At 61.7% G+C, this 26,049-nt stretch overlaps 2 protein-coding genes across 4 annotated transcripts; one reads left to right on the top strand and one right to left on the bottom strand.

The window, feature by feature from the left end:
- The first annotated feature begins 542 nt into the window (after positions 1–542).
- Positions 543–21,702, top strand: CLCN7 (chloride voltage-gated channel 7). 3 transcript variants are annotated; one of them, XM_074918751.1, is made up of 26 exons: positions 543–736; positions 1,052–1,060; positions 8,175–8,246; positions 9,452–9,523; positions 9,752–9,817; positions 10,426–10,558; positions 10,903–11,012; positions 11,773–11,853; positions 12,267–12,329; positions 12,882–12,965; positions 13,117–13,210; positions 13,624–13,688; positions 14,161–14,277; positions 14,606–14,660; positions 15,217–15,277; positions 16,054–16,192; positions 16,460–16,553; positions 17,887–18,056; positions 18,388–18,439; positions 18,761–18,888; positions 19,067–19,152; positions 19,443–19,575; positions 19,694–19,753; positions 20,116–20,292; positions 20,397–20,477; positions 20,598–21,702. In XM_074918751.1, exons 1-26 carry the CDS (start codon positions 590–592, stop codon positions 20,682–20,684), a joined length of 2,436 nt encoding a protein of 811 aa, XP_074774852.1. In that variant the 5' UTR covers positions 543–589; the 3' UTR covers positions 20,685–21,702. The 3 variants fall into 3 exon arrangements, with proteins under 3 accessions (XP_074774852.1, XP_074774851.1, XP_074774853.1); XM_074918750.1 differs by lacking the exon at positions 1,052–1,060 and having other exon boundaries at positions 543–724; XM_074918752.1 differs by lacking the exons at positions 1,052–1,060; positions 8,175–8,246 and having other exon boundaries at positions 543–724.
- Positions 21,703–22,358: 656 nt separating this feature from the next.
- On the bottom strand, positions 22,359–24,430 carry PERCC1 (proline and glutamate rich with coiled coil 1). The gene is made up of 2 exons (XM_074919529.1): positions 24,267–24,430; positions 22,359–23,207 (listed from the first exon to the last, which is right to left on the bottom strand). The coding sequence occupies exons 1-2, from the start codon at positions 24,290–24,292 to the stop codon at positions 22,466–22,468; spliced, it is 768 nt and encodes a 255-aa protein (XP_074775630.1). The 5' UTR covers positions 24,293–24,430; the 3' UTR covers positions 22,359–22,465.
- Between the last annotated feature and the right edge of the window lie 1,619 nt (positions 24,431–26,049).

Below are 26,049 nucleotides of genomic sequence, written 5' to 3'. Positions count from 1 at the left end.
GCCACCGCCAGCATCTGCCACTGAGTCAGAGCCGGGGGAAGCTGTAGCACGGAAAAGCCCGTGACCGCGGTGAGCCAGAGGGGCCCGAGCAGATCCCGCCGGGAATCCCAGCCCCCTGCCCCAGGGGCTCCTCGCTCGGCGGGAGGGTTGGGCCTGGCCGTGCTGCTCCGGCAAAGCTCACAAAACGCTCCCAGACGGCTGCCCCGCGAAATTCTCTGCCTGGAGAGCGGAAGCAGCGCCGGCTCCGGCCGCTCCCCAAGGGCGCCGCGTTCCCCGGGGCCGGCGGGGCCTCACCGCCCGGCCGTGGCTGACAGCCGGGGGCTGTGCGCGGGGCAGGGCCTTGCGGCGGCCCCGCTGCCTCCCGGCCGCTCCTCGGCGCCGCCACGCCCGCGGCAGAGCCCGGTGCCGGCGGGGGCAGCCCGGGGCCCGGCCCGGCCCTTTCCCCGGGGACCACAACTCCCATGATGCCGCGGGGCGGGGCGGCCCCCGCCGGCCGCCGTAGCGCTCACGTGAGGGCGGCGGCCCGGCGGTCACATGACCGGCCGGTGCGGCACGGGCCGGCGGAGTGTGTGTGCGGCCGCCGCCCCGCATGGCCAACGTCGCCAAGAAGGTGTCCTGGTCCGGCCGCGACCGCGACGACGACGACGACGAGGACGGGCGCGCGGGCGAGACCACCCCGCTGCTCAACGGCACCGGCCCCGGCGCGGCGGCGGCCGCCCGGCAGGTGGGTACCGGCGCCGGGAGCGGGATACCGGCCCGCGGTGCGCGGGGGATTTGCCTCGTCCCAGGCCCCCCTGCGCCGAAAGGCCGCCGGAGGGGTGGGGGTTGAGGTCGTGTCCGCGCCCCCCTCCCCTGTAGCTGTTAACCGTGTTTGTTGTCCCGGGGCTGGGCAGGGGCTGCCGGCGGGGAGCCGCGGGGTGCTGGGGCTCTGCTCCCTGCGCAGCCCCGGCGGGGCTGGGGGCCTGTCTGGGCTTCCCCAGGCCGTGGAAAGCAGAACCTGGCAGGGGCCGGCGCGGGGAGAGGCTGGGATGGAGCCATGGCCGGGGCACAGGGCCCTCGGGTCACTTGTGAGGGAAGATCTGAGCGTGGGGTCTGACTCACCGTGCAGCGGGGCGCTCCAGCCACAGCCGCCTCCCGTCACGAGGTGCCGGTGCCTCACCAGGACCCCACTGCAGCTCCGTGGGCCTGGCTCCTGCCCACTCCTCAGCTGCGGGTGCAGCCGAGCAGCTGAGATGTTCCCTGTCCTTGCTGGACCTCGCTCCTGCCTCCTGGGGCTGCCCCCTTCGTTTCTACTAAAAATGGCGTTCTGTGACAGAGCGCGTTGCCTGGCACACTGCTGCTGCCCAAACCAACGCGTTGGGCTCAAATACAAGAGCTTCTAATGCCGGCGAGGTGGTGGATGGTGTGTGCTGTATGTGTGGAACTGCACTGGCAAAAAGCAAGTCCAGGGTGGGCCACGTTACAAGCACAGGGAGACCAATTCCTTCTTGCAAATTAATTTGGGGTAATTAAGCAAAGAGAGACTTCTCTCCAGTGTACCTGGAGGCTGTGACTCAGGTAGCCTGCCTAGCAGCCTCTCCTCCACATGCAGTGTGGTTAACTGAAGCACACCATGGCTCTGGCCCAGTCACTCAGCGCCTGTTAGAGAGCGGAGCTGTGGCTGGGCGAGGGCTGGGGTCTGGGCAGGATGTCAAGCCGGGTCCACAGGGCGCTTCTGTGCCAGCACAAGGTGGGAGAGGAGCTGCCTCCAGATGATGTCCTCAAATTTCCGATGAAGAGTTTGCTGGGACACTTGCACTTAGACGGGGAGGAGCAGTGCCAGCCTTTGGCAGCTGTTAGCAGGGACATCTTGCCAAGCATGATTCTGTGCTGCCCTGCTTCTGGGCGAGTCAGAACAGCAGACTAATTAGAGTGAAATACAGGGTTCGTTAGGCTGGAAGTGCCTAGCGTGGTACTGTGGGAGTGGGGCATGGCAGCTGGGAAGAGTTGCCTGTGCCATTGTAGCTGTTCTGGTGTGAAAATAAAAATAATCTTCCTAGCTGGTGTAACAGGACCCCTGTGTGTTTACAGCGTAGGTTATCTTTAAAAAACCACGTGGTGAGTTCTGCAGGTCTGAAGGGTGTTAAAATAGGGATTAGCCAGGTCTCGTGGCTGTAGGTCAGGAACAGGTTTTCTTGGTGGCTTGGAAGAAATGCCTGAGCCCTGCCACAGCAGGGGCAGTTGGTGGTGGAGACCCAGCTCTGCCAGTCTGATTTATTGTCACTTTGTCCCTTCACAGCGCAGACAGCTCAGGTCCCAGCTGCTGACAAGGCGCTATGTGCCATTTTCCTTAGCAAAGGAGGAGAGTGCCTTGCCAGAGCTCTGAACTTGTGACTGCTCAGACCATGCATGCCCTGGGCAGTGGCACTGACCTGGCAGCGGCACCTGGGTTGTCACAATAGTGCTGGGGTTGCCTTTTGGTGTAGGGCAACTGCTTCTCCCCCTCGGACGGTCCCTTGACCTAGATGTCATATAGTTGTATAGATTGAAGCAGGAAGGCAGGACAGCTTTGGCAGAGAAACAAAGACAGTCTGGAGCTGCTTAGCTCACTGGAGACTTAAACGTGGGTTGTGGTAATACAATAAAAATGTCCCCAGCGGAGCTTCTTCCCTTTTTCACGTGCTTGTTTAATGGAAATGAAAGCGATCTTAAAGTGATAAAAGGAAACACGGGTCTGCAGTTTCCCGGCTGACTGGGGCAACAGACTGAGATTGAGGGCTTGTGGGCGGGAGGTGAGGAGGGGCTGGATAAACACACCCGTGACCATAGAGGAGATGCTACAGGGCTGTGTTTCTTCCTTCTATCTAATCTAAATCCCCCCTCTTTCAGTTTAAAACCCTTACCCCTCATTCTATCCCTACCCCCCAATCAAGAGTCCCTCCCCCGGTTCCCGCAGCCCCTTTCAGCCCTGGGGGGCCGCTCTAAGGTCTCCCCAGAGCCTTCTCTCCTCCAGCTGAACCCCCCAACTCTCCCAGCCTGTCCTCACAGGGGGGCTCCAGCCCCCCCAGCATCTCCGTGGCCTCCTCTGGCCCCGCTGGAGCAGGTCCGTGTCCTTGTGCTGTTGGTGCCCCAGAGCTGGACCCAGCCCTGCAGGGGGGTCTCCCAGAGCGGAGCAGAGGGGGAGAATCCCCCCCCCTTGCCCTGCTGCCCACACTGCTCTGGGTGCAGCCCAGCACCTCTAAATGTTATTGGTCTTGGTTTTTTTAACTTCAAGTAACAGGGTGCAAGATGTAGCCTTTGTGGCCGGGTGGCGATGCCGGGGGGCTGCTGCGCCTGCTGCAGTCAGAAAGTCTTGGCAGGGGGCGGGGCAGGGAGAAAAAGAGAAGTCTGCTGGGTGAGCCCCGATTCCTGGCAAAGGGGCTGCAGGTTTTGCCTCCCTTGGGTACCGGCAGAGAGGCTGCTTGTCCCTGCCTGCCCGCTGCCGGGGGCCTGGAGCTGGCATCCTCAGAAAGCCCCTGCCCTCGGGTGGGGGCAGGAGCTTCCCCAGGCAGAAGGGTTTTAGCAAGTCCAGACCCTTCTGCTGGGTGCTCGCAACGTCGGGGACTGTGGTGACGCTTTAGCCTGGAGAAAGGCAGGTGGGCCGAGACAAAAACAGCATCTCCCAGCCTCGTGCAGGTGAGGGGCAAGGAGCAGCTGTGTCCTGGAGTGCCAGTGGGAAGCTGGAAGCAAAATCGTAGCTGAGTGGTGACGCCACGGCGAGAGTCTGGCCGCTTTCTCTCCCATTATGGGCCTGGAGGTGAGGAGCCTCATTCTCTGCTGGTGTGGTGCGCTTTGGGGATGATGGCTGTGTTGGTTTGAAGCCTGGCACAGCTGTGGTTGTGTGGCAGAGGAGGGGGGTTTCAGAAGCTCCCAGCTCATCTCCCCCGTATGCTGCCATGGCCGCTGACACAGCCTTGCAGCCTGGAGCCTTCCCACCCAAGCAGGTATCGGGGGGCTCCTCAGCAGAGTGCACTGGGGCCAAAAGGGCCCTGGGGGCTGGAAATCCTCTTCCTTCCCTCCCACTGCTTCTGCAATACCCCAGTGGACTCCTGATGTGGTCTGTGCAGCGCTTTATCTCGTTGATAACGGAAAGCCACGTGCTTCTAGTTCGTTAGTGAGCAGCAGGCTGGTGATAAGGGGCAGTGTATAAGAGATGTCTCCATGCCAGGCGGTGATCTCTGGGGGTGGGTGATGTCCTGCAGGGAGCAGCCTTGCTGGCTTGTCCCTGTGGAAATGGGCTGTGCAGCAGTCAGATGCTTCCTATTTATGGGTTGGTTTCTGCGGTGCTTTAGCCTCAGCTGAAGTTATTCTGCTATTCGCAAACAGGGATTATGCTCGGACTGCTCTGCTCAGAGGTAAAACACTGCTGTGGCATCACGTATAGCAGTGTGGCTTCTTGTCACCTTTGCCAAATGGAGGTGCTGGCAGCAGTGCTGCTGTCTCCCACCCTGACGGGCGATGCTCCGGGCTGGTGCTGGTGTGTGCATTCAGCTGCTGCTGTCTGACCTGGGAGATGATCCTTTCAGGGCATGAGGTGGTGGTTGAGATCTTCTGCCAGATTTTTTTTCTTGTTGAGACCGATCCTGAATTTGCTGTCACCCTTCTTGCAGCAGTGCTGGCGCGGGTGGCAGTATGGTGAAGGGGGAAGGGGCCTCGGGCAGTCTCTAGCCCAACCCCTGCTAGGAGTGGATCCCTTAGACCAGGTTGCTCAGGGCTACACCCAGTGGAGGTTTGGGTATCTAACAGGGACGGAGACTCTCCACCCTCTCTGGCCCCAGGTTCAGCGGGTCGCCATCCTCAGGGTGAACGTTTGTCTCTGATATTGAAGCAGAAGTTCCCTTGCTGCAGCTTGTCTGCTGCTTCTTGTCCTGTCAGTGTGAGTCTTCAAGGAAAGTCTGGCTCTGTCTTCTCTGTAACCTCTTGTTAGGTGTCTGGGGATGGCAAGAACATCTCCATGAGAAGCACCAGCTTCTCCTTGTACGTTTTACCACATGCTCCAGGCCCCGAGTGTGTTGCTGGACTCACTTCTGTGTCTCCGTGCCTTTCTTGTCCCAGGGACCCCAAACTGGCCACCAAGTCCCAGGTGTGCTATCGCAGGTGCCAGGTGGAGGCGTGGGATCCCTTCCCCGTACCTCCTGGCTGGGGTCTTGCACCACCCAGGAAGTAGTCGACCACCTCCACTGCAGGTTTGTGCCACCAACTCCTCTTCAACTCATCCACCAGCTCGCTATAAGACTCTTTCAGCAAAGCTGCTTTCTAACCACTGGGGCACGTCCATCCCAGGTGCAGGGCTTTGTATTTGCCTCTTTTGAACTCTGGGGGCTTCCCTGCAGACTGGTGAGGTCCCTCAGTGGAGCAGCCCTGCCCACCAGTGTACCAACTGCCCCACTGACAAAGATGTTAAGCAGTTTTGGTCCGGGTCAAGGCTCTTTGCAGAGCTTTTGCATCTCTTTGCAGAGCTCAAAATGGGTAAGGAATTAGCTTTACCACCCAAATGGGGCGAGTGCTGGGTGCCATTGCTGTTTGTCAGAGGCAGCTCAGCTAGCCCAAAAGCCTCTCCTGAGACAGGAGAGCTGTTAACCCATCTGTATCCTCTGGGTTTTAGCAACAGCACGTGTTATGTGGAGATAATCTTACCACAGTCACACCAACATCATATGTACCCGGGATCAGCAGCTGTCTTGGCCTGAGTTTGAAAAACATCCAAAGGAGGGGAGTGCTGTCCATGTGCTCAGAGAATCTTTGAGCTGTGCACAAATAACCTTCTGTCTTGGCTCCTGGTTGCCTGAATTCCTCCCTGTCCCTCTTATAAAAGTTGGGTGCCACTGGAAGTAGCTTTTTCCTGTCCTCCTGACATGTGACCCCTGTGCTGGGTGAGACGGGAGCCAGCCCTCCATTCACAGAGCAGCTCGGCCCATCTGGATGCTGAAGGGATGCCAGGACCTGGGAAGAGGAGGGGCAGATTAAAAATGTGCTGCTTGTCTAACACAGTTCAGCTTCAGATTCAACTGCAGCTTCTTTCTCTTTATCTGCACCTGGGCCCTGCTGTTACCCAGTCCATCGGGAGCGGAGCTGCCATGCCCTGGCCGCTTGCTCCATGGGGAAGGGGTGTAGGGGAGGGTGCCACTGGTTCAGCCACGTTTGGTCTCTGAGGACTCCCATGGCTAGCAGAAGGACAATTTCTCCAAAGGGCTGGTCCTGTCTGAGGTCCTGGTGCCTGAAGTCTGAGCCCAGGCATGAGCAGGGAACATGGCATGAGTGATCATTTCCATCTTGTTGTCTTGATCTTGCCCTGGACGCGTGGCATCTAACAGGAGCCTTAAATCTTGGTGCTTCCAGAAGCCAGGTGGAGGTGGGTTCCCTTGCACGGTCTCACCTTTGTCCCTCCCAGGGTTCCAGGGCAAGGACTGTGTCCTCTCCCCCTCCCCAGGGTGGCAGGGGCCCAGCTGGGTACCAGCGGGCACCGCAAGGGGCAGTTCCTGCATCCAGCTCATAACTCTGTGTAAGTTCCCATCCCTCCCCCGGGGAGGTGACAGCTCTGGGTGCACCCAGCTTGTAGGAGCCAGTGGTGATCCGCTCCGACTGCCAGGAAGAGGGTCCGCATGGATCCTTTCCACAGGGATTGTGGAGTCATCACGGACCAGAACCAAAGCCCAGGCTGGCCTCACCAAACCAGTGTCTGAAAATGGCTGATGGAGCACTTGGCTCAGCCCCTCCTGTGGGCTCAGGCTGCTGGGGCCAGCAGGACACCGGAGAGGGTTTGCGAAGCTGGGGCAAAGCCCGCCTGCAGGTCAGGAAGTGGATGAGAACCTGCAACAGACGGAGAAATGGGAAAATAGGTCAGGCTGCAAACACAAAGGGATATTCTTCATCTGCAGTGACGTGTGTGGCTCCCAGCCGCTCCGGCCTGCACGTTCTGGGCAGGATCGGTGGGGATTAGAGCACCAGGGGCTCGATCTGGGATCTGCTGGCTTGTCAGCAGAGAGGGACTGATGTGCCGGGGCCGCGCTGTTGCTCGCCATCCCTCTTCTTCTCCAGTCCTTTACCCTGCTAGCTGGGGACGGATGAGACTCTGGAGTGGAATATCTTAATGTTGAGAAATAGTGTTTGGGCTGTGTGTAGTGACAGTGCTGCTCACACCCTTGTGCATCCCCGTGTTTTACAACGGGAGGGGTGACGGCAGCTCGCCTGCTTCTGCTGGCTCCTCTTGCCGCGCTGCCCAGCGGGAGGCCGGCTTGGCTGCAGCCCCAGCCCTTGCCTGCATCAGCCAGGAGACAAGAGGGGTCCCAAATAGTCCAGAAACTCCTGTTACACAGTTGTGCTGCCAGTAACAAGCCTGAGTGGTCACCAGCAAAAGGAGAACCTGCTGCCCAGAGAAAGATGCAAATGCTTCTTCCCAGCATTGCCCTGGGGCCAGCTCGGAGAGGCACCAGTGTCCCCAAGACTGTGTGGGAGCAACGTGCCCCCTTTCTCTTGTGTGTGCTGGCTGGCAGCCGGCCCGGCCATCGCTCTGCTCTTGGCTGCTTGGAGGGAGACGAATACGCCGACGTGCTCGTGTCCCTGGCTGGGAGCTGCTCCCGTGGAGCAGATGGCAGAGCCAAACGTGCCTTCAGCCACCCCTTAGTGCTGGCTGGGTGTGCGAGCCGAGGGATGGCCCCAGCACGTCTTGGTGTGCTTGTGACTGTGGAAATGGCACTTTCTGTTCAGGGGGGTCTGTCCCTCCCCAGCTCCAGGGGGTGTGGAACGTGCTGCTCAGCACGGGTTTGCTGGCTGCATGGCTGCAGTGTTGGGATACCACGCTCGTTGGCTGGAGGCTGTTGGTAACTCGTGCCAGCTCTTGGGGCGCGGATGAGCCGCTGCTGGCTGGCACCTTCCCCAGGTGAGCCGGCTCTGCCAGCCAACAGGTTGGAGCAGCTTGCCCAAACCTCAGCAGACAGCTGCTGCCTTGTGCTCCCTCCAGGGTGGTGGGTCCCCCTCCTCAGTGTGTCCTTCGAGAGCAGTCTTCTGTGGGTGCTGCACTTCGAGGGGCTCTGGCAGTGGGCAGGTGGTGGAGCTCAGCGAGGGGGCAGAGCACAAGCACCTACATGCCAGTTCCTTCCTTCTGCCAAGGCTTGCAGCACGCTCAGGAAATGACCCATTTTCCCTTCTCTCCTCAGCTCACTTCTTCCTCCTTCCTGCGCATTGGGCAGCTGAGCAATGTGGACCTCAATGAGGACATCCGTGAGCTGGTGAGTGGCACAGAAAGGGGCCCACCATTACCGAGACCCCTTCTACTAACAGCTGCTTTTATTCCCCTCCCTCACATCCCTCGCATCACAAGGTCTCTGGTGCTTCCCCCTGGGCTGGGTGACCTTCATGGCATGGGCAGCTGCCTGCTGCTCTGCCTCGACCCTCACTGCTTGCCCTTAGCCGCAGCACTGGCCCAAGGACACTGCAGTCCCTGCACCTCTCTGGGTGGCAGCACCAGCCCACCAGCACAGGTTCCCTCCCCCCCTCCCCTCCCCTGCAGCAGGAGCACAAGCGGGTGGGCTGGGAAGGGTTTTCTTCCTTGTCGCCATGAGAGGTCCTTAAAGCTGCTTCTCTTGCCTCTTGCCCAGCTTGGTGTGAGGGCAGGGGAGGGGACGTGCGGTGTGACAGCAGCTGGGGACAGGGCTGGCAGCAGAGGGGGCATCTTGCAAAAACTCTCAGGTTCCAAGTTATACCCCCACTCCATGCACACCTGAAAAGCTTTTCTTCCCCAGGCGCTCCTGCCTCAGCTCCAGAGCTGTAGGAAAACAAATTACTTTTGCTGAATATTTCTTGCAGAATTCTTAAATTGGATGGAACATGTCTTAATCCTGCGCCCCGGAGGAGAGGCTGGGCCTGCTTTGGCTGTAGCTGTCATGTGGGGCCAGGGAGGGGTGTGGGGTGCTGCTGCCCCAGGGGCCCCTCCAGCATCCTCAGTAAATGCCCTAATTCGGAGCTGGGAACAGCTTGCACAGTCAAAGGCTTTTGGGAAACAGAATCTGGTTTCTGCCAAAAAACGTGGGCCTGCTTGAAATAACTCCTTGCTTTCAGCCAAAGGAATTTCCTGCCGAGGTGAGAGGTTGCCCTCGGCCGGAGCACGGAGCTGCTCGGAGGCAGGGCCAGATCAACATGGCAGTGTGGCACCCAGCTGGGCCAACTCTCCGTCTGCTCCGGGAAAGGTCCTGCCCTGGGGGGGAGGCGGTGGGTGAGGGTGCACACCTGACAGCCCGTTCCAGCTGCCTCCGATCCCGTGCGTCCACCAGCCGGGGGAAATCATTGCAGATCCCGGCCTGCCAGGCAGCTTGCATTCTGCAGTCCTCCCTGCCTCTCCCGAGCGTAAAAACTAGTGTTAAACCAGCAGCTACGTGGCAGAGAGGAGGGTTGGACTTGGATGTGGCCGTCCTGACTTGTGCATTGCATCCTACAGGAGACCGAGCTCCCTCGGCAGCATCCTAACGAGATCCCCCATAATGAGAAGCTCCTGTCACTCAAGTATGAGGTAAGCACCAATCTCCCCTGATCTCAGCTCTGCCCGCTGGGATGCAGCAGGTGAGGTACGTGGGGTGCCCAGCTAGGGAGTTTTCAGCGAGGAAGGAGTGGGATTGAGGGAGAAAAATGATTGAGGGGTGTGGAGGGGCAGGGGTGATGGTCTGAGGGCAGCCCTCTCCAGCACGGGCATCTCCTCCCCTGCACTAGACAATAACAGCATCTCCCTTTCCTGCACTAGAGCCTGGACTATGACAACAGTGAAAACCAGCTGTTCCTGGAGGAGGAGAGGAGGATAAACCACACAGTGAGTCTCACTGGGACCTGGCTGCCCACTGTCCCCTGTAGCTGGGCTGGCCCAGGGAAGCTGTTCCCCCTGCCTGGCTGCTGGGGGGCTTTTCCATCCGAGGGAGGTTGTGCTCAAAGCAGTGCTTGAGTCAGGGTGGGTTTATGGGCACTGACCAGCTTGTGATGAGCTGTAAAACCTCAGGAGCAAGGACCCAGTGTAGGATGGTTGCAAAGGGAGCTCACCTGGGTGCGCCCGGTGGCGTTGCTGGGGGGCAGGTCCCTGAGCAGAGGGACTCCTGGAGCCATGCAAAGCATCTGGCCTGGGGGCTTGGGCAGTCAGTGCTGCAGCAAGAAGCCAAACAGGAGGGGCGTGACAGAGGCAGGCAAGCGGGAAAAGAATGTCTGCTGTTAGGGATCCCACAGAGCAGCAAGGGCACTGACTTAAAATAAGTGAATTGTGGCCAGGCTTTGCAGTCATGGGTCAGCTGGCATTGGTTTTCCCTGGGCAGCTCTCCTTAGAGAGCTTGGGGCTGTGTTGGAGAAGGCGGCCAGGTGGGTTGGAGTCCCCCTGGTGCTGGTGGGGACCAGGTTGGGGACAGTGGGCTCTGATGCCTGGCTGTCCCTCAGGCTTTCCGGACGGTGGAGATCAAGCGCTGGGTCATCTGTGCCATGATTGGCATCCTCACCGGCCTCGTCGCCTGCTTCATCGACATCGTGGTGGAGAACCTGGCTGGGCTGAAGTACCGGGTGGTGAAGGGCAGTATCCTCCCACAGAGCTGTGGCTGCCAGCCAGCCGGGACCTGCGGGTTTCTGCTCCCGGTAGCCATGAGGGATGCTGGGGGAGAGGGCAGCGCTTCCTCGCCTGGCTTGGGTGGCACAGACCCTGCCACCCAAGGTGCTGCCGAGTGCCCAGCTGCTCTGCAGGGCCGAGCTGTGGCTGGGCACTGCCCTAACGGAGGAGGCTCCTTGCAGCAGCCCTGCCTACCCCAAGTGCACAGGATCTGCTGCGCTGCCACAGCCCAAGAAGCATTTTAGCAATGAGTTATCACGGTGGGAGGGATGGTACCCAACCAACGCTGGCCTTTCCTTGAGCTGCTTCCTCAGACATTGACAAGTTCACCGAGAAAGGGGGCCTGTCTTTCTCCCTGTTACTCTGGGCCACCCTGAACGCCAGCGTGGTGATGGTGGGCTCAGTGATTGTTGCTTTCATAGAGGTAAGAGTTTGGAACTGGTCTGGGTTGGGGTTTCTCTGTGCCTCCTGCCCTGGCTCTTTACATGGGGGAAACAAGATCATGTCTCCCAAAACCATGCAAATTTATGTAATAGCAAATGTTTTTCTGCCCAGTTGGCTCTTGTAGCCCCAGTTCCTCAGCGCTGGCTCCAGCTATGCTGTCAAGTTTCTCTGGGGTTGTCAGACTGATGGGATGTGCTGCCCTTCGCTGGCAGCCTGGGGCAGAGGGTGTGCCCCAGCCTTGGGTGTGGGTGCAGCTCTCACAAGCCTTAGCCTTGGCTCGGCCTCTCCACGTCGGGCATGTGTGAGCACTGGCAGGTCGGGTGCCTCGGGGACACGCTCTGGAGGACAAGCCAGAAACTGGGGCTGGTTATGGCTAGGAGGGAGCCACAGCTCCCTATGGGCCACTCTGAGTCAGCGGTGTCTTCCCTGTGGCTTTGCCCCTGCTCTCCCTGGCCACCAAGTGTGAGCACAGGGCCTCTTGCCATGGCACCATGGTGGAAACACAATCGTGTCCCCCAAGAACCCAGCCAGCTCCTTCTCCCTGGCCCATTTGCCCTTAGGGGCAGTGGGTGGGTGCCTCCCTCAAGCCCACCTCCAAAGCCTTTAGAGACTTTGGCCTCATCTCTGAGCCTCCTCAAGGGTGTGCTCAGTGTGCCCTGTGCTGAGAGACAGGGGTGAGGTGGCCAGTGTGTCCCCATCCTGTATGTGGCAGCCACTCACATTCTCCCTGCTCCCTGCAGCCCGTCGCGGCCGGCAGTGGCATTCCCCAGATCAAATGCTATCTCAACGGTGTGAAGATCCCACACGTTGTCCGTCTGAAGGTAGGAAGCGGGAGGTGGTGGGATGAAGGCCTTCTGCTCGTGATGGGCCTGTTGTGTCCTCCTGGGATGGTCCCTGCCCGTGCTGCGGCAGGGGAGGAGCTGGCACCAGCTCCTGGCCGCTCTGCTGCGCTGCCTGGCTCTGCAGCTGTTCCCTCTGGTGTCGAGAGTTAAACCTCCTGCCCTGGGATCGGCAGCAGGTGCTGGGAAGAGCAGCTTTGGGTAGTTCTTTGCTCTGGCCAAGAAGAAAATTGGCCAACCCCATTGCCACAACGCGGGGCTGAGAATCACGAGTTCTCCGGGGTCTCTGGCTCCTGCCCCTGCGGCTGGCTGGGTCTATGTCCCCTGTGGCTGCTGCGGGCGTGCTCCTCGTGCCACCCGTGTGCTGTGTTGTGCCTGTTGTCTCTGTTTTACAGACCCTGGTGATCAAAGTCTGCGGGGTCATCCTCTCGGTGGTTGGCGGCCTGGCTGTTGGGAAGGTGATGTGCACAAAGCGCTCTCTGGCACGCTGCTGCCCTGTTGTTTTCCACTGCTGGCACATGTGCTGCAGCCCGTCACCAGCCCTGTGCTGGCCAAGGTGACCTGTGCCGTGGCCAGTCCTGGGGAGCCCCTGGGGCGCACGATGCCAGCCCCCAGGGTGTTTGGTGGCGCTGAGCCAGCCTGTGCGTGGCTCGGCTGAGGGCAGGAGAGCAGCAGCCTCCATCCGTTGGTAGTGGTCCCTGCAGACGTGAGATGGGGGAGACCTGGGTGCCCCGTTGGGACCTTTCCAGCTTGCTGGGATCCAAGGCAGGCAAGGGAAGCCCCTGTCTGCTTGGCAGGAGGGAGTGCTGGTGGGAACAGGAGGTGGCCGCAAGAGCCACTTGCTAGAACGAGGATTTAAGGGGTAAAAAATGTCAAGGTCTGTGTTTCCTGGAAAGAAATCCTCCCAGCCAGCTTCATCAGGGCTGCAGCATGGTGAGCAGCATTCAGCCATCCCTCACTGTCCCTGGGCTGCTTCCTCCTCTGACCGGACTCTGCTCTGCTGCCCGTAGGAAGGGCCCATGATTCACTCCGGAGCGGTGATTGCTGCTGGGATCTCGCAGGGAAGATCCACGTCTTTAAAGCGAGACTTTAAGGTTGGTGTGGCACTGAGGGGGGCTGTGCTACAGGTGTCCCTCCTCTGCCCAAACTGGGCTGTTCCTCGGGCTCGTGTATGACATACCCCGTGTCTCCCCTAAACTCATGCCTGTGGCCAGCCCTAAGCCTGCCTTTGCTTTGTGGCTTCAGATCTTCGAGTACTTCCGCAGAGACACGGAAAAGAGGGACTTTGTCTCGGCTGGAGCTGCTGCTGGCGTCTCGGCTGCGTTTGGTGCCCCCGTGGGTATGTGTCTTGGCGCTCTGACGCTGGGTGGTACCTGCACGTGGATCTCATCAGGACGTTGCTCCCACATGCAGGACACAGCTGTCGTGATCTGCTTCGGGCACTGTAGGAGCCCTCTCGCAAAATGCCCAGCCCTGCTCCAAGCTGTCCTGCCACGCCACGCAAGTCTTGGCAAGAGAGGAGAGGGGGGAGTCATCTGTCTTGGATTCCAAATGTTGCCTCCCTGGGGTGGAGGAGGGCAGTGGAGGGGCTTCACTGCTGTCGGTACATCACTGATGGCTTGCTGGAGCCTGTGAAGTCTGGGGCATGTGGGCTGTGATGAATTTGGGCACCTTGGCTGGTGCTGTGAGCCAAGGGTCTGCGGCATGCCCCCCCCCCCCCCCCCTGAAGGTGTTTGTGTCTCGCATTTGCAGGGGGTGTCCTCTTCAGCTTGGAGGAAGGGGCTTCCTTCTGGAACCAGTTCCTGACGTGGAGAATTGTAAGTGCTGGAAAGCAGGAGCAGTAAATTGAGCGCTGCTGGCTCCAGCATGAGGCGTTGCCTTTTCCTGATGCCCTGCAGCCTCAGGCCTCCTGCCATCCCTGGCCCAGCTGGGCAGCCATGTATAACACATCCCAGGGAACAGCCTCCCAGCTCCCCTTCTGTGCCCTGCTCCTCAGGAGCTGAATTTGGACCTGGCTGAGCTCCATCTTGCTGCCAACTCCTTTCCAAGGGAGCTGCCTTGGGCTGTGCCCGAGGGCAATGGCGAGACAAAAGGAGGAGCGAGCCCCTGGTCAGTGTAAGCTGCACAGGGTGCTGCCACAGGGAACGTGGCCTCTTGTCCCCACCACACCGTGGGTACCAAGCCCTACCCCAGGGCCTCACAGGGGTGGTTCGGGGTAGTGCGGGGTGCACATGGTGAGGGAGTGGAGCTGGAGGCATCTGGCAGTGACTGGGCTGCGTCTCCTTCCAGTTCTTTGCCTCCATGATCTCTACGTTCACTCTGAACTCTGTCCTGAGTGTTTACCATGGCAATGCTTGGGATCTCTCCAGCCCTGGGCTCATCAACTTCGGCAGGTTTGATAACGAGGTACGGCACAGGTATTGCCCATGCAGGGCTCTCTGTGGGGGTTAGAAGCAGCTCACAGCAGCTTGGGGCCACCAGTCTGTCTTAAAACATCCCCCAGGGGCTGAGGCAGACTGTGGGGTCTGGCCAGATCCCAGCTCCACTCACCCCAGCAGGAGCTTTTCTGCAGCCACTGCTGGGTCTGGGGGCTGCGAGGTGTCCAGGGGAGACTTTAGAGCAGCTCTGGGAGCTGCTCACCAGCGCGGGCTTGTGCTGTTCCAGCAGACAGTGACGAGCTGCCAGGCTGCAAATGGGCCAGGAGATCTGAAACCCGTTTCTTTTTTGCTTGCAGAAAATGGGATACACGATACAGGAAATTCCTATCTTCATCTTCATGGGAGTGGTTGGTAAGAAAGTGCTGCTCTTTCAATTTGATTAGTCTGAATAATTTCCTCTGTTCTCTGTCTGGGTATAAAAAGCTTTGGGATCCAGTTTCCTGGGGAGAATGGGAAATCCATTAAACTCTGGAGGAGAGGCTGCCTGTGGGGCTTAGTCGGGGGTGAGAGCTGGATCCTGGCCCAACCCTTACCCTTGTAGCAAAGGCCAGCCCCTTTAGACCACGTACTGCAAAGGCGTGGTGTGGGGTCAGTGCGTTGCAGTCGTGGGCAGCCCCTTGCTTTCAAACAAGTTGCCCTTATCGCCGCAGAGTCAGCCTGTCCCTCGCTTGCCTAGTGCCAGCGCTGTGACACTGGTCCCTGGCCACCCCGCTGCTGGTGCTGGGCTCCTCTTGGTGTCAGGTCCTGGCTGTCTCTGCAGGGACAGCGTCCACGTGTCCCAGGGCTGCCGGTCACGCTGGATGGGTTGTTGATGCCTCCTTGAGCTTTGTGGGTTCCTTGTGTCCTGGGCAGCCATAAGGAGAGCCTGGGACCTTTGTGCTGAGCTTTTCCTCTTCTGCATTTGCAGGCGGGATCCTCGGGGCCCTGTTCAATGCCCTCAATTACTGGTTAACGATGTTCCGGATCAGGTAAGAGCTGGTGGGTGACGAAGGTGATTGACGTGGGTTGGCTGGCGCCTTCTGCACTCCCTCAAAGTGGCATTCCCAGCCAGAGCCAGGCTGTGATCTCACACTTAGCGTAAGCAAAAGCAGCCCCTGGAAGCTGGGAGCCGAGGTGCCACCTCCCTCTCACTGCTTGTGGTTGAGGCTGTGGTGTGCAGCATCCCACCGTTCCTCTGACCCTGCTGAGTGTTTCTCTTCAGTGACTGGAGGGCCCAAAGAAGGGCAAACACTGTGCAGACCTGACTGTTACGTGCTTCTGAGAGTAACGGGAGAACAGAGCAAGCTGCTAAAGCTATCCGAGCCCAGACTGGCACAGCCAATACTTGTCACCAGCTTTTCAAACACCAAGACCAGCCTCATGGCCTCAGGGAGGGACGTCCTGTGGCGGTGGAGCGGTGAGGGGCCTGCAGCAGCTTCCAGGGCATCGCTCCTCATGGGCCTTCGTAGGCTGCAGCTTTCTGGGCTTGGCTCTGCACTGTCCCCCAGCCAGATCACATCAGCTTTTCCGTGGGGGCTGTGCCCAGCCCTGTGCAGGGGAGGCAGGTGGCTCTGCTGGAGCCGGCTGGGCAGAGCTGCTCCTGCCACTGCCTCCCGCCCCAGGTCCCCAGGACAGCTTTACCAGAGGACAGAGTGCGGGACAGCCTGGCAGGGCCTGGGTGCCCGATGTGACGTGCCAAGCCAGGCTGCGGGTGATCCTGCCCGTGCCCCTGGGTGCCACCCTCACTCCTCCCCTCCCTTTGCAGGTACATCCACCGGCCCTGCCTCCAGGTGGTCGAGGCCATGCTGGTGGCAGCTGTGACAGCAACTGTGGGGTTTGTTATGATTTACTGCTCGAGAGACTGCCAGCCCATCCAGGGGAGCACGGTGGCATATCCCCTGCAGGTAGGAGATGCTGGAGAACAGCCTTCTGGAGTGGGGGGGGTACCCCGAGCCTGGGCAGTGGCTGAGGGCTGAGCAGGGAGACAAGACCCTGCTGGGTTTTGTGGCACTGGACCTCACAGTCAGTGCCCTCCGCTGCAGGCAGAGCTGGAGACCCAAGCGTGGTGTTGGTGTGCTTGCTGCCCAGAGCTGCCTCCTCCGTGCCACGCGTCCCCTGAGCCTGGCAGCCTGGATCTGCCACTTGTAATTCTCTCTTCTCTTCCCCCTCAGCTTTTCTGTGCTGATGGAGAGTACAACTCCATGGCCACTGCCTTCTTCAATACACCTGAGAAGAGCGTTGTCAACCTCTTCCATGACCCTCCAGGTCTGTACCCAGTGAGCGGGTGCTGGAACATGAGCAGAGAGGGGCTGGGCTCATGCGAGAGGGCTGACCTGTTCCCTGGCCACTCGTGAGGGGAGACGAGGTGATCAGCACAGCCCTGTGAGGGCAGGATGGGATCCAGCCAAGCACCGGGCCTGCTCTTTTCCTGCGGTGGTGGAAGGAGGAAGGAGGGGTGCTGTGCCTGGTGGCACCTAGGAGCTCAGCCGAAGGGCTGTGGTCAGGAGCCTGTGGATGAGGACCTGGTGGTGTTTGTGCATGTTTGCAAGCTGTCGCTTCTGAGTTGCGTGGGAACGTGTCTGACCCTCGCTGGCTGTCTGAAGTCCATCCTGGAAATGTCCCTGGCTGTTTTCTTAATTAGCGCTGCCTTTTGCCCCAAAATGACTTTACCTTCTGGGCAGGTTGCGGAGGTGGATCTTGGGGGTTGGATTTGCTTGAGAAACACAATTTGGTTTCCAGGTTCCAGCTCCCATTTCCCTCAGACTTATGTAATAACAGCTTGCCCTCTGTCTGCTGCTCTGTGTTTTGTGCCCAGCTGCATGTGGGCAGGGAGCAGACAGCTCTGAATTTCTAGACCCTCATCCCAGAGAGCGTAGCTTGGCCACCTAAAGCCCAAGGGATGACTGTCCTGTGTCTTGGGGCCGCTCCCTGCAGTGCTGGATCCTCCCTGGCTCAGGGCTTTGGTCTGTTGACCTCTCTGTGAAGGAGAAGTTGCAAAGTACCTGCTTAAACTAGACTGAGCTGCTCAGCAATCCTGAAATAGTAGTCGGCCGAGTCCTGGGGACAGCAGGGTCTTGCTGTGATGGCACAGCCCATGCTGTGGGGCAGCTTGGAACTGGCCAGAGCAGCCGGGACGGGAAGGGGTTTGCAGAACCTGCTGAGCTGATCCCGAAGCTGGCGGCAGGACCCCTGCCAGCTCCCCAGCACCTCTGTCCTCCCGACCCTGTCCTGCAGCACTGGCAGTCCCTTGGGCTCTGAAGTTCGTCACGCTGCCTGGAGGGAGGCTGGGAACGGCAGGGCTGGGAGGGGATGGGTCATCACGAGTCGCGAGATGGAGGAAAGGCGCGTGCTGGACTCGGTGGGGTGGGAGGGCTTGGGATGGCACCGGCCGGCTGGCCCTTGATGGGGCAGAAACAACCTAAAGAGCTGTTTGGAAAGGCTCGTGCTGCCAGGGGGGAAGGTGCGCCCAGTGAGAGGGGCTTTCACTGCTGGGAGTGGAAGTCATGGGACTGCTGCTCTGTTCCCCTGAGGCCGCAGCCCATCGCGGTATCCTCTGGGCCGCAGGACCAGCACCGACTCTCCATTCTCTCCACCTCAGGTTCCTACAACCCCATGACACTGGGCATGTTCACGCTGATGTATTTCTTCCTGGCCTGCTGGACCTACGGCCTCACGGTGTCTGCAGGGGTCTTCATCCCCTCCCTGCTGATCGGCGCTGCCTGGGGGAGGCTCTTTGGCATCTCCCTGTCCTACCTGACCAAAGGCTCGGTGAGTCCTTGGTGGGAAGGGGTGTTGGGCAGTGGGAGCCACGGTACCCAGCCCCCTCCCTCACTGCTGGGCAGGCAGCATGTGCATGGAGCTGGCTGAGAGCTTGGCACAGCTGTCTGGAGTGGGTTGGCTCCTCACTTGATGTCTTCCTGAGCTGGGGTCTGAGCTTTCCCATGTCCCGGTGGAGCCCTGCCAGCAGCTGGGCTGCGCAGGCAGCCTCGGGCACTCCTCCCCGCTTTGGAGGGGGGTTTGGGGGCCAGGGCACTGCTCACTGTCTTTGGATGCCCTGGAGCCAGCAGCTGACTCGTCCCCTTCTCTCTCCTGTGCTCAGATCTGGGCTGACCCCGGGAAGTACGCCCTGATGGGAGCCGCTGCACAGCTGGGTGAGTTCCCCATGGCACGGTTTTGGCCACCTCCCGCTCATGTCGCGGTGAAGGTGGCATGGGAAAAAGCAATCCCTGCTTCCCTGGCACAGCTTCTTCCCCAGCTGAAGCCCAGCCTGGCTGTCAGCTCCCTAACGGCCCTGCCACACACAGGCAGTGCTGGGGCACTAGCGAGGGCTGGGCTCATCCAGGGCAGCCCTGCCTGTGCGGGCAGGCCTGGACTGCTGTGCAGAGACTTGGGGGCCTCGAGTGTTCTGCTATCCCCTCACCCCATGTTCCCCTTTGCCCTCCCACCCCAAACCCCTTGGGTCTCTCTCGCAGGCGGGATAGTGCGGATGACACTGAGTCTCACAGTCATCATGATGGAGGCAACGGGCAACGTCACCTATGGCTTCCCCATCATGCTGGTGCTGATGACAGCAAAGATTGTGGGAGATTACTTTGTGGAGGTGAGGGCTGGTGTGCTCACAAGCACATCGTGAGAGGCTGTGGGTCAGGGTTGGTGATGCTGGGGAGCTGTGGGAGGGCCAGGGCAGGAATGTGCTCCCTCTCGGAGGTGAGCTGCTGCCTGGCTGTACCTGTCGGCATCTCGCCAGGCTTCTCCTGATGGCTTGGCTCTCGTTTCAGGGGCTCTACGACATGCACATCCAGCTGCAGAGTGTGCCCTTCCTGCACTGGGAGGCCCCGGTGACGTCCCACTCCCTTACGGCCAGGTAGGTGGGCTGGGGGCTGCTCGTCACTCCTGGGGTGGCAGCTTTTGGACCACATTGTTGGCTTGAGCTGATGGTGTAGGTGGTGGCACACTTTGGTCCCAGGAGCCTGCTGTCCCTTGGTGCCACCAGCCCAGCTCCTTCCCCAGCAGGGCCTGTGGCCTGCAGTACATTCCCTTCCCATGTCCCTGGCAGGTTTTGGGGACAGAGGAGGTATCAGGGCTGTGGAGGCGTGGGTATTGGGAGGATATTTGGGGCGTGGGGCTGTGTTTCACACTGAGCCTTCCCTGCAGGGAGGTCATGAGCGCTCCTGTCACCTGCCTGCGGAGGATCGAGCGAGTGGGCACAGTTGTGGACATCCTCAGCGACACCTCCTCCAACCACAACGGCTTCCCGGTGGTGGAGAGCAACCCCGACGCCTCGCAGGTGGGCTGGGTGCTGCCTGTGAGGGGTCAGCCGTGCAGGGGCTGGCGGTGGCGTGGGCCCCTCGCCCTTGTCCCCCCGCCCTTCCCAGCCCCGTCTCACGCACAGTGCTCTGTCGCAGGTGGCAGGACTGCGGGGTTTGATCCTGCGTTCCCAGCTCATCGTCCTGCTGAAGCACAAGGTGGGTGACGCTGCGTGGAGGCCGGTGGGGCTGTGTCTGAGCCCCGGTGCCCTGTCCCACTGCTGCCTCAGGCCCCTTGCTGCCTGCCCTGCTGGGGAGATGCTGGCAGAGGGTCCCTGTCATCTCAGGGGACAAGCTTAGCTGAGGAGATGGTGGGGGCTGCTGTGCTGGGGTTACCCCAGCATCATCCTGCACCCCACTGGGCTCACAAACCCCGAGTGAATGGGAAACACGCCGTTCTTCTGCAGATGGTCCCTCTGCCCGTGCTCCTGCCCTCTTCTCTCCCTGCTGCTGTGTGTTGCCCTGGCCCCAGTGCCTGTCGGTGCTGTGGGATGGTCCCTGACAGTCTCTTTCCTCACAAGGTTTTTGTGGAAAGGGCCAACCTGAGCCTGGTGCAGCGGCGACTGAAGCTGAAGGATTTTCGGGACGCCTACCCACGTTTCCCCCCCATCCAGTCCATCCACGTCTCCCAGGATGAGCGTGAGTGCATGATCGACCTCAGCGAGTTCATGAACCCCTCGCCCTACACCGTGCCTCAGGTAATGGCCAGGGACCCCTCCGCACCCCAGCATCCCGGGGTCGAGGGTGGGCGATGGGTGCTGGTGGGGGTGCTGCAGCCCACGAGCCCCGCTCTGCCTTGCAGGAGGCATCTCTGCCACGTGTCTTCAAGCTCTTCCGAGCCCTGGGGCTGCGGCACTTGGTGGTGGTGGACAATCGCAATGAGGTGAGTCCCCGCCCGTGCGGGCAGCCTGGGCTCCTTGGGGCGGTGGGGGGACAACATGCTGCCCTTACCCTCCGGCTCTGCCTGCCAGCGTGGGGCTGTAGCCTGTCCCTCTCCTGGCAGGTGGTGGGCATGGTCACCCGCAAGGACCTCGCCAGGTACCGCCTGGGGAAGGAAGGCCTGGAGGAGCTCTCGCTAGCCCAGACGTGACGCGGGGCAGCGCTGCCCACCAGAGACACGCCCTGGCCCCTGGGAGCCGGGGCCCCCCTTTCGCGGGAGGCAGGGAGAGGCCTGGGCCAGCCTGTGCAGGCATCGCGGTGCCCGGGACACTGGCATGGCCGTGCTGCCCCGGCTCTGCTGCCCGTCACTGCCTTCCCACCTCTACTCTCTCCTCTTCTCACCCCTTTCTTTGCTTCACCGAGGGATCAAAACACACCCTTGGCTCTGTTAGCTCCTGGCATAGGCTCTCCCTGAGGATTGGGTGAAGGCTGGAGGGTGCCAGAGGCAGCAGAAGCGCCCTGCTGCGTTGGGCACAGTCCTCTGCCGTGGCACGTGGCCTCCATCACCTCCTGCACCCAGCCTGGGCTGTCTGGGACCTGGGCCTGTGTGGGGAGCGGGAGGGGACATGGTGGTGGGGCTCCCTCCTGCTCCCAGGGCCCCCTGCCCTGTGCTCCTGCTGGGTCAGGCTGAGCCCTGGGGCAGACACTTGCATCTCTGGCTGGAAGAGGGGGCTGTGCCCTGCTTGGCTGTGCAATAAAAGGGTTCCCATGGTTCAGCAGCTGCTGCCTCTTGCTCTTTCTTGGCTCCCTTGGCCCCTCTGACCCCAACCTGCCTCTGGGGAGACACCTCTGGGCTTTGGGGCAGGGATGGGGAGGGGAAAGCTGCCTGCTCTGGGGCAGTGTTGGTCCTGTAGCCTGTGCCCCTCCTGCCCTCCTCTCACCATTGCTGCTGCCTCTCCCCTTGGCCTGTGCCAGGTACCCCAAAACCCACCACCAGCCCTGAATCTGGCTGGGGGGAGGCAGCAGAGCCTGCACTCCCCTGGGTGCTGAGGAGAGCTACAGCCCTGGCCCATCAGCTCCCTCCTCTCCCACCATCCCTGCTCCTCACCTTGGCATTGCTCCCTGCCCTTGGGGCTGCTCCCTCCTCGCTTGGGCAGGGGCAACCTGGTGCCTGCAGGGGCTTTTGACTGCGGAATACTGTGCTGAAATAAAGCCTGTTTGTACTTTTATTGGGGTGCTGCCTATTTCTTGCTTCCCCTCTTCCCCCAGTGCCACTGCCCAGGCTCAGAGCCGTGTCTCTCGGGGTCCCCCTCGGGCTGAGCTGAGCCCCATCCCCACTGTTGGTGCTGGGGGGATGCAGCTGCCCCTTCCTGGGTGCTTTTCCTTTTCAAGGCCAACAAAGAGCCACCACAAAGGGGAGAATGCCTCAGCTGGGCCCTGGGAGCAGCCAGGTCGAGCGGCGGGGGCTGTGGGGAAGGGCCAGCCGCTCTCCCAGCACCCCGGGCTGGCCCCGCTCTCTCCTGTGTGGGTCCGGTTCCTCAGCGCTGCCCTAGGGCAGGGGACCCACGGGGTGCAGCGGGTCCTCGCGGCAGTGATGGGTCCCCGCTGGGTGATGGCAGCCGGGTGCTTTATGAGGCCCTATGTCGCCCTTTGCCCCGGTGCAGCTGAGATAAGGGGATGGGATCCACCAACTTGGGCCGCAGAGTAAACACGGGCTGCTGGCTCCTGCCGGCACCGCGCTTCCCTCCTTCCTGCTGCCAGGGTGGCCCGTGGCCCCCCAAGGGCCACGCCAAGCAGCAGGGACACCGCAGTGGTGGGTGGCAAAGGACACGGCACGCTCCGGTGCCTGGCGGGAGTCATTTATTCACTCATCCCATCACCGGTTCTGACCCAGCAGCTCCAGGTACCCCGGCGCTGGCACTGGGGCTGCCAGGTTTATCATTAACTGGACGGCACGTGGTGGGGCCGGGGGCCCCCAGGGCCGTGGTGGGGTCACAGCCCAGCAAAGGGCTCGGCCTCCAGCTCTGGGTGGCCCGGCTCAGGTGGCAGCTCCCGCCCGGTGCCTGGCAGCTCCAGCCCCGGCTCCACCGTCCAGTTGGCCAGGAGGTCGCTGAAGTCGGGGGTGCTGGTGTGGAGGAGGCCGACAGCGCCGGGGCCCGGCTCCCTCCAGAAGGAGGGCGGCAGCTTCCTCCGGTGCATGGGAGTGATGTGGCCATATTTCCTCTCCAGCCGCTGCGTCTTGCCGCCGGCTGCCCGGGACGGCAGGCACCGGTGCACGCCGTACTCAAAGAGCTCGGCCAGTGGCCCCAGCCTGTGCACAGCCCCGGGTCCGCCCCGCGGTGCCACGGCCTCGGGCTGGGCCTCGCTGTGCCGGGGCGAGCCGCAGTCCTCGGGCACGCCACGGCTGCCAGCGGCCTCCTCCCGGCCGCGCCGCCCGAAGTACCGCTGGATGTCGTAGCTGATCAGCTCTGAAAACTTGAGGAGCTGCAGGGTGGTCTCGGCGTCGCTGGGGATGGCCAGCTCTGGCCTCACACTCTCCTCTGCTGTCTCCTCTTCCTCCTCCTCCTCCTCTTCCTCCTCCTCCTCTTCAGAGAGGTCAGGGAAGCTGGGCTCGGCGTGCGCGGGCAGCAGCAGGCCAGGCGGGAAGGGTGAGGGCAGCCGCAGCTCGGCCAGGGGCCGGATGACGCCCGCAGCCATGTCAGCGCGCAGGGGCACCCCGGGGCCCAGACTCACCCTGCAGGCAGTGATAGCGGGGTGAGGGTGGCACACACCCCGGCACCGTCCCCGACCCACCACCCTGCAGCGGCACTTGGTCCTGAGGCAGCAGGGGGACTCTGTCATGCTGTGCTGTGGCCAGGGTGGGGCTGCAGGGCAGCAGGGACATGCCCTGCAAGCCATGGGACATGGGGCAGTGGGGACATCCGCACTGAGCCCTGGGACACTGGGCAGCAGGGACGTCCCCACCAAGCCATGAGATGTGGGACAGCAGGGGTGTCTACCCGAATCCATGGATGTGGGACAATGGGAACATCCCCAAGTCACGGTGTGTAGGGCAGCAGGGATGTCCCCGCCAAGTCATGGGAAGTAGGGCTATGGGGACCTCCCCGTGAGCCATGGGGCAGCAGGGACATCTCCCAGAGCTGTGGGGCAGCAGAATGTTCCCCTTCACCCCGGGGCTGTGTGTAGAGGTGAATGGGGCTCAGCACCCACCCTGCCACCCTGGGCTGAGCACCTGGGACGCTGAGCCCCGTGCCCTGCCCACACGATGGCCCCGCAGGTTTCCCTCTGACGGGGCAAACCTGGCCACCTCCCCGCACCGCCACAGCTGGGCTGGATGAGGCCCCTCTTAGTGCTACCTGTGCCCCAGGGTCCCCAGCCCTGCCTGCTGCAGGGCCCCCCTGGCCACGTGCCGGGGACTGCCATTGCCCCAGCCCCGGCCCTGAGAGGGTCTTGGGGCACGGAACAAATCCTGGGGGACAAATCCTGCTCCTGCCATGCCAAACACAGTGCTGGGCCCAGCACCCAGCCTGAGACAGCACCGTGGCCATCTCTGCCGTCACCGTGCGTCCCTCTTTGTGCTGTCCTCACCGAGGGACCCCCGGTCCTGCCTCTGTGCTGCCCCTGGGCGGGTGGTGAGGGGCTCAGCCTCCCGAGGCACCACACAGCTCTGGGTGCAGGGAGAGAGAAGCGGGGCCTCCCCAGCGACAGAGCCAGCCTGCCCCGCTGCCACCCTCAGCCGGAGAAACGCCCGGGTGCGGGAGGGCATCGCCCGGGGCCGCGGCTCGGCACTCACCTTGGCGCTGCCGCCCGGCCATGCATAGGCTCCCGCGCCGCTCCCCCTTCCCGTCCCTCCACCTGGGCCTGAAGTATTTATAGCGGAGCAGCAAGCTGACGGCTGGCAAATATTTGGTAGCTGTATTGTAATAGTAGACTTGGTAAACAGAGCTGGGGTTTGCTTTAGCGCCCAGCAACGGGAGAGCGGCGCGGGGAGGGACGCGGCGACGGAAGGCAGGGCTCACCTTAATGGTTCACTAGCCAGGGGATTTTCAAGTGTTGTTCCTGTAAATTCACCTATTAAATCGGCAGCCCCAGCTGCCAAACTGCCCGCACACTTGTGCCGAGGGCTCTTATCTCCCCGCTGATTGGAGGCGAAATCAAGCTTTGTCAAATAGGCGTAAAATTAAATTTCATGCTATTTTGACTCCTGGAGTAGGGATCTTCTGAAGAACATACTGCGTATCGAGCGATGCCTCTGCAAACAGGCGCTGCCGCCGTGGCTGCAGCGGGCAAAGCCTCTCATGGGGTCCCTCCAGGTGTTGTGCAGCCCCTGTGTGGGTCCAGACCCCCATCTCCAGCCTCATGCCCCCCTGAGGTGGGCCTGAGGCCCCCTGACCAGCGCCAGGATAGGGTTTGGAACCTTTTGAGGTGGCAGGACACAGCCCTGATGGCACAGTTGGCAGGAGAGACACTTCAGGGTGCTGTGCTCCCCAGGGGGTGGTGGGCTGTGTGCCCGGGGCTGGTGGCTCTTGCCAAGCAGCGCCTGTGGGTGCAGAGATGGGGACATGCTGTGTGGAGAGCGGCTGGGCCAGCCCCACGGCAGGGACAGCACCTGGGATGGCAGCCTTGTCACCGTGGATGGGGTCTGGGGTGCCCCGTGTCTCCGCTATGGCCTGCGGTTGTGCTGGCCCACGCAGGGCACGAGGGACTGAGGTTGTTGATGATGGCGGGCAGCTTCAGTCCCAAGGTGGCTGCGGCCATGGGACATGCCAGCGGGGCCATGTGGGGCAGCACAGAGCACGGCCAGGGGACACAGATGGCTGGGGGACTGGAGATGGCTGGGGGATGCAGGGTGGCCGGGGACAGGCTGGAGGGCACAGGATGGCGGGGGCCTGACACAGCCCCCAGCCCCTGACACCGCCTCTGCTGGGGACGCTCAGGGACACCGGCCATCAGACAACCAGAGCCCTGCTCCAGAGCTGCCCCGTCCCCCTGCTCTCGGGGCGACCGCAGGTCCTGGTCTGCTCCCTCGGAGCCCTCCTGCCTTGAGCACCCTGCACCCTGTGCTGAGCCGTCCCCCAGCGCCCGGCACGGTGCAGCACTGGTGAGGAGAGCCAGCCCCAGCACAGCTGTCACTTCCCTCCGAGCTGGCAGCCCTGGGACACCCAGTGGGGGCCGAGCTGGGCACCGGCCCCGGCACCGGCCCCGGCGCGTTCCCTTTCCCTCTCCAAACACACCGGCAACGCCGCGGGGGGAGCAGCAGCCATCCTACCCCGGCACCGCTGGGCAAACATGGCGGGTGGGAGCTGATAAGCCATGGGCACCCTTCAGCCTGCTCCCTGACATCACCCGCCTGGCACGGCTCGGCTCGGCCCAGCGCAGCCTGGCACGGCTCGGCGCGGTTTGGCATCGCCTGGCACGGCCTGGCACGGCCTGGCACGGCCTGGCACGGCCCGGCAGCCGCTGCGGCCCAGCCACTGGGCCCACACTCGGCCAGCCCCGGGGACAGGTGCCGGGGCAGACGGGGGCAGCACCACTGATGGCGGCCGGGCCCACGGCCGCGGCCTGGCGAGGAGCCG

The sequence above is a fragment of the Athene noctua genome, chromosome 15 (genome assembly GCF_965140245.1).
Source record: "Athene noctua chromosome 15, bAthNoc1.hap1.1, whole genome shotgun sequence".
NCBI classification, from domain to species: Eukaryota; Metazoa; Chordata; class Aves; order Strigiformes; family Strigidae; genus Athene; species Athene noctua.
This window is presented reverse-complemented; position numbering and strand designations above follow the sequence as displayed.

Excerpts from the sequence above, each read along its gene's own strand:
- PERCC1 (XM_074919529.1), bottom strand. The coding sequence starts at position 24,292 with ATGCATGGCCGGGCGGCAGCGCCAAG. Across the intron at positions 23,208-24,266 it reads GGCCGGGCGGCAGCGCCAAG|GGTGAGTCTGGGCCCCGGGG; the intron begins GTGAGTGCCGAG and ends CACTGCCTGCAG.
- CLCN7 (XM_074918751.1), top strand. The coding sequence starts at position 590 with ATGGCCAACGTCGCCAAGAAGGTGTCCTGGTCCGGCCGCGACCGCGAC. Across the intron at positions 8,247-9,451 it reads ATGAGGACATCCGTGAGCTG|GAGACCGAGCTCCCTCGGCA; the intron begins GTGAGTGGCACA and ends TGCATCCTACAG. Across the intron at positions 20,478-20,597 it reads TGGTGGACAATCGCAATGAG|GTGGTGGGCATGGTCACCCG; the intron begins GTGAGTCCCCGC and ends CTCTCCTGGCAG.